The sequence below is a fragment of the Habropoda laboriosa genome, unplaced genomic scaffold, assembly GCF_001263275.1.
Source record: "Habropoda laboriosa isolate 0110345459 unplaced genomic scaffold, ASM126327v1 scaffold89, whole genome shotgun sequence".
NCBI lineage: Eukaryota > Metazoa > Arthropoda > Insecta > Hymenoptera > Apidae > Habropoda > Habropoda laboriosa.
The window spans coordinates 1,773,841-1,780,837 of NW_017100263.1; the positions used below are offsets into that span (position 1 = coordinate 1,773,841).

The 6,997-nt window shown below is 35.2% G+C and overlaps 1 protein-coding gene across 2 annotated transcripts in view; it reads left to right on the top strand.

Moving 5' to 3' along the window:
- Nucleotides 1-5,505, top strand: part of LOC108573053 (BUB3-interacting and GLEBS motif-containing protein ZNF207) — an 11,851-nt gene extending 6,346 nt beyond the window's left edge. Inside the window, exon 6 of one of the 2 annotated variants that reach the window (XM_017935411.1) lies at nt 3,972-5,505. In XM_017935411.1, coding sequence (XP_017790900.1) covers nt 3,972-4,081 — 110 coding nt within the window. In that variant the 3' untranslated portion in view covers nt 4,082-5,505. The remainder of the gene's footprint in view (nt 1-3,971) is intronic. The other variant, XM_017935413.1, reaches the window with a different exon arrangement.
- Nucleotides 5,506-6,997: the final 1,492 nt, after the last annotated feature.

A 6,997-nucleotide genomic window follows, 5' to 3' on the forward strand; every position in this document is an offset into this window, starting at 1 on the left:
AATTCTTGGCGGCACACGCTGACATAGTATAGTAGTCTTCTTATTCGGTCACGCTTTAATCAGTTTCCGCTTTAACCGGCCACATTTTCGGTAGGAGTTCCAATAGGGAAACAATTGACACATTTCGTACTACGTTCGGACTTAATTTTGAAATAAAATAAAAGACAAAAGCTGAAAGTGTAAAGAATTGAACCGAAGTGTTCTGTTCTTGTAGTTGAATATTGCAATCCAATCTTTTTTATCACTTTTTAAGATTCTATCAAAAATTTAATATTCTGTAATGATCATACAACTTTTTAACTGTATTTGGATCGCAGTCAGCTCACATGAACATATAATATATAATAACATTCTATATTTCATACGTAAATGAAATAAATAATATTTGGCACATATTTTCTGATTAACCGGCCATTCATTTTAAGAGGGAGTACTATAGTAGGATCTCCGTATCCGTATACGTTATTACATTGAAGCTCGTCTGATCGCTTTAGAGCTGTACGAGTACTCTCTACGAAAGCGAGCAGAGTTTAACTCGGTTCGAATAGCCGATCCAATCCGAGTACTCGAAAGAACCGAGCAGCTTGAGTTGTTCGGTTTTTGCGTAAATTATTATCGAGATATCAGCTTCCAAGTTTTACATGTCGCCGGCATCAGCGTTACACGATGTATACACCGCGAGGACAGATAAAGATGTTTTTCATAAAGCTACTACTGGTATAGCATTGTCGGAATGTAATGTCGCAGTTTTCCTAAACATTGTCAGACTGTGCAACCTCCCCGTAATGAAAGTGTCAATTTTTTTATGTATATTAATCACAGAGGTTAAACATGGAAAACGATAGATGGCCAGATGACCGCTTCTATTCGTAACATAAAATCGAGCTCTTTGGGGTGGATTTTGCATGTCATTTCTAAAGGTGTCTACGGTAATGTTAATTTTTTGGCGAATATTCTCTTTAAGTTGTCGAATTCTTGTTGGTTTATTAGCGTAGACTTTGCTCTTTAAGAAATTCCAAAGAAAGAAATTGGGGACTGTCAGGGTAGGGGTGCTACCACTGTTGGAGTTCAAATGGCTTGGAAACTTTTTTTTTTCGTAGAAGTTGTATCGTATCATATGTCGTACTGTTGGAAACACATGTTCTAGATCTAACTCGTCCACTTTTTTACAACAGAGGTGTTCGATTCTTGTTCAACACTGTCACGCATGCTTCGAATATTTTCCGCCGAGCATCTGGTTCGAGGATGGCAAAAATGTGGTCTAGCTGCCACAGGGTCAAACTCTTGGAAATTCTTGGTCAAATGTTAAATTATTTCGTGATCAGGCATGCGATTTTTATCGAATTTTCTTATACACAATATGAGCGTACTCTGATTTGCAATATAAATTTCTACGATAAACGCACATTCTTGAACTGTGTAGCATTCCAGATTAAATCTCCCATGTGTCTACCCCACAACTGTCAAATACCAACTGACACCGTTGTGTCATACTAAAATGGTACTCAATTAAAGTATGAGATTAATTTTTGATACAATCTGCAGATGTGACAGTTTCGGCCAATAACAAAAATACACATGCCCTATCTTCATGATTCTGCAAGAGAAAGTGGGCCTGGTACACTATAACCAATCAGACCCGCCATTCCTTCCACTAGGCAACTTCTCATCTCTGCACAGTACTTTTCCTTTGCCTGCAACTTCGACCGATCTTGAGTGGTTATTGGTACTTAGTTCGTCCAATTGTGAACCATGTTTGTATATTACAAAATATACAGTTCAATTTAAAAAATAAGTGGTATTCATGAAATCTTTTTGACATTTTTATGTACAAAAAGCAAATTAGGCCGAAAAGTAGGTTTTCTTTTGACATTGCCAATATTATGAAAAGTATTCAATTGTCCCACTTTATGTACCTCACCTTATACGATACTTATATACATACGTTTTTTTCTCAATCGATAAAAACTTTACTGCGAAATTAATTCAATTTTCGGCCGCTCGGCTGGTTCAACGTATATTTGATTTTTTCTCGTTTCCGTTCCATTAGCTTCTTTATTTACTATCTCGACTTAACCATATTTTTCTTACGACTCACTTGCCATTACCTCGCCAACCGAGTTACCATCCTACCTCTTCATATTACTTATATAGCTTGATATCCTGGTGTTGCGATACAGTAGTGAAGAAACTGCTTTTTGGGCACGCTACTGACAGTCGTTCGAAGTTGTCATTCTAAGTAAAAAAGGAAAAATTCCCCCTCAAAAATCTGGTGCATAGTTTCTATGATAACTGTCCCTTCCTTCTTTATACTCCTTAAAAAGTTGCAAATTTTCATTATCATAGCTTCTGATCAATAAAAATTAAATATACTTAATCGTGCATTGTTCCTAATATTGTTGGTATTAATATGAATATACTTTTTAGTCTTCGTAAAAACATTTTTTTTTTAATACGAATATGTATTTTAAAAACTATGTTTAAAGAAAGGAAGAGGGAAGGGATCACCCGTTATTGGCATTGTTCTTCTTATTGTGGTGTGTATTATGATAAAAAAGAAACTTGCAATAAGAACAAACGTAATGTATCTCCCTCACACCATAGCCTAGCTTTTGTGTCACACAAACGATTTTACATATGTCAAGTCAATTCACAGTAAGTAAACGATTTCACGTTACTGAATATATGTAACTATAACACCTATATATATATATATACTTGCAGCTGTTTCTTATACATTTAATGATAGAAGCGTCTAATTTAACATTGAAGAATGGGGGGGGATAACTACTGATTAAAATTATTTCTGAGATATACTGTGCAATATCAGTAAATGTTGTCTATTAGAGCCATATTTCAAGAAAAAAAAGTAACATTTCTCAGATGGAGATTTGAATTGAGAATAATATAGAAATAGTTGGTAATAGTGATCAAATTTTTTGCTTCCACTATTATTCAGATTTCTTGAATCTAATAAGTCATAAGAAACATAGAATAAAATACGATATGAATTTCTGATGTTTATTTTATTATTAGATTTATATTTATTTGTGAAAGTGTTTTTGGAGCAGTGTCGTGGAAGATCGGCTGACAGCCGAGCGATTCGCTCATATTATAAAAAGTGAAGACATCAAATGAGTCTCTTGTATGGTGTGAAGTTTTGCGTGGTATCACCTTTGTGAGTTTGTTGTGACTTGTATTGCATCGCGGCACACTGCATGCTGAGCTCAATTCCTCATATAGTTTGGCAATTCGCATTGGTAAGACGCTAGGTAGAGCTGTCAATAATAAACCATTACGGGTGTATCGTGTAGTCCCAGAAAACTCGAATCTGTTTCATTTTGTCATTTTGTAAAGTAGTATATAAAAGTATATATTAAGTGCGCTCAGTTGATTTGAGAAGTTTCCTTTTATTCATTTTTAATGACTTATATAACAATTTGAAGAGATTATTTAAGATAAACGGTAAATTATAAATAAGCATTAGAGATTATTACATTATTTTTTGACTTATTACGAAAAGAAACATTTTTGTGAATCTTATGTGAGGAAATACTATCGATCGGCTGTCAGACAATTTCCCAGGTTCAGAAGAATAAGAATTTTCTGGATCAGTTCGGAATACATTGAAAGAAATTTCGTATTAATAGATTGATGGGTCGATTGAAAATGAAATTTAAACGCTTCTTTCAAAGTTCCGTAACTATCTTACAAGATATACCTTTCTACTGAACGATACGCGGTCTCCAAAAAGAAAAGCACGAAATTTGTATTGATCGCGAAAAAGAAGACAGAGAGGCGCACACATAGTTTTCTTTCTTTCTATGTTTAATGAGTACTCTCGTGACGTAAGTACATAAGAAGATTATTTACAAATTGTTAAGAAAATGTTATCTAAGAAATTTAAAGAACAAATGGGAGAGAAAGATTATTTGGAATATGTTGAATTCACATTATGTTATCCTTTGCAGGAATGATAGGAGCGTTGCCACCGGGCGCAATGCATCCGGCATTTGCAGCTCCAATGGGTTTTCCTGGTGCACCAATGTTGGCCCCAATGATGCACCCACGCTTCAGATGATCACCTCCCATGGACGGGCCCACTCCGCCACTGCACTTCGTGCTCTGGGCCCGCCCCTAAATTTTATTAGGGTCCGGACCTGACTGAGAAGAGGAAAAAAGCACGCGTAAAACATATTAGCTCGCGTGGGCACACTTCGTTGATCGGCCGCGGCTGCACTTGACGCATCCTCTCCCACGAAGTTAGCAAAATCTTTGTTTTTTTTTTTTCTTATATCATTGCAAAACACGTCACGTCAGTGCCTGAGAGGGTTTACCAGGTGCAGTGGAAACGGTCGGTCGTTCGTCTTCGATTTTACTTCCAGTAAAAACATTGAATAAATGTTATTCACTTTTACATGTGGTCTGTGCTCGCGCGATATCAGCGCAACGACGTAACTTCTTCCGAAAGGAGTCTGAAATGCCAGGTGAGCAACGAAATCTATTTTTTTTTTTTTTTACTGTGAAATCAATTTTATTACTCGCCCAGAGGGCGTAATAAGGATTTGGTCCTTCGGATTACTCCTTTTATGGGTATTTGTTGTTGCGTTTTCATCTGAGTACCTGGTATTGAAATTGTAGTTACTGAAAAGGATGATGGTATCGTGTTGTTAATGGCTGTATGAGCACGAAAGCTTTCGCGTAGAAAACTCGTAAGCTGCTGATGCTGATACAGAAATTTTATTGTTGTAAAATCATATATAAGCAATGTTACGTTGCTCATCGTGATGTGAATTGTGAAATCAGCTCTGGAAGGTGTAGATCTTTCAGCTGATAAGTTTAAGTAGAATGAACTTCTATACGATCTTGGGTTGTCCTTTTATTTTACGGTAGACCGTTTCCACGCGCTGTTTCTCAGCCTCTGCACCAGTGTTCTCTTGGAGAGACGCGATTGCGGAAAGGTGGCGTTTCACACTGCAGCTCGAAAGAGGGTTCTCTTTCAATTAAATCTTTACGTTTAGTTGTTTTTTTTTCTCTCTTTTTTAACAAAAGTGTTTTCTCCATTTTATCAGGTGTATATATTAACCGTGTGATCTTGATTTCTATATGCTTTACTATAACATATCGGTCGTATCATTTGATTTCCTTACTAGAGGAATATTAAAAAAGTGTAAGCCGCAGTGTGAATATTCTGTCGCCTCAGGTTAGTTTGCCATAACTTTTATTTTGTTAACACTTCAGATCGAGTCGATTGACTTTTGGTCCATAATTCACCTTTTCCTTTGTACACATTCTTATGTGATATTTTAATTCACTTTTTCATGTGGTGCTCACTTGATGGTTATTTAAGGATTATTTTATTATTTAATACGACAAATATTGAGATTTCTATAATAGATAGCGCAATAAATATACACCTCACAAAAACACAAATACACATACACACATAATTTCGTCAGTACGTTCTATATAAGTAAAAGAAAAAATTGTTATATAAACGTATGTCGTTTGAAGCTTTAGTAAAAAATTGTAACGGTATGTAGTACAAAAAGAAAGTAATAGACTTGCTCTTAGTATGGCGCAATGTAGAAAATTCGTAGAGCAATAAATTTATTTTTGCAAACTTGTACTAGTAGGAATGACCAAATTTTTTTAACGGAGTTTAGTATTAGCGGTAAGTAATTATATTTAACATTGGCTTAGGTTAGTCCGAGCACACTGAACCACTAATGGCAGCCATCGATTCAACCCCACTAGAGGAGTAACCCTGATAGCGATGATACGTGACTACGTTGCGCTGCAGTAATGACTGTACCTGCAGATTCTTCTGTTAAGATCCGCAGACACGGTCTAATACATTGCAACTGTTTGTCAGCTCTTGCAATTGCACTAGCGTTGTTGCATCAGTGTTCGACATTTGATGACCTCCACAAGTGGTCCAATGTGTGTTTGGCCTTTCTTTCACTTGGTATCATACATTATATAAAAGCAAGTCTATTATTGCTTTTCCTGTATTTCATAGTCTTATAATTTTTTAATAGAATCTCCAGTGACCTATGCCTCTGTAACTTTTATTCTTGTTTCTACATATAGAACGTACCAATAAAGTTTGCTCGGAAAATCCTACAACGTATATTTGTACATAGACGATCAAATATTTTTATTGCTATTAACAATACAAAAAATTATTTGAGAACAGGTTGTTTGTGTTAAGAAGGCATTTCCAATAATCTCACAAAAAATGCTTGAAACAAAAGTTAATCAGCCCCGACCTGGCTACAAACTGCAATAAAAAAATTCTTCAATAAATTCCTTTTTCAATAAAAAGTTAAGGACGACACCTTGATGTTTACGAATGGCATTATGTATTTTTGACTTGATAGGGTTGTGGTTGACGCCAACTATACTATGACCCTCACATGACCTTGAATTCAAATATTTTGAGTCAATGATTAGAAACGTTGATATGGAAAATTGTTTTATTTCAACCGAATTACATATTCAAAACAACACTAGTACTGCCAAACTAATAAGTTTATTAAACATAAGCGAAATAAATGAAATCGGTTGAAATAACGTTTCTGATCATTGAGCCAAAATATTTGAATTCAAGGTCATGTGAATGTCATAGTACAGTATGTCGCTGAATTCGTCCTGGCGTCAACTACGACCCTATCAAGTCAAAAATGCATAGTGCCTTTCGCAAACATCAAAGTGTCCTTGACTTTTTATTGAAAAAGCAATTTGAAAAATATTTTTATTGCAGTTTGTAGCCAAGTCGAGGCTGATTAACTTTTGTTTCAAACATTTTTTGTGAGATTGGAAATACCACAAAAATGGTGGAAACTTTTAGACTTTGTATATCGAGATCATCAACACGTGTTTCAAATAAAAATATATACATATTTTTTTCATATTTTTATTATTAGCGAAAAATAAATTGATTCATATGTGTTGCAATAATATCCAGATGACTGGGAAAGAAATTAAATTTTGT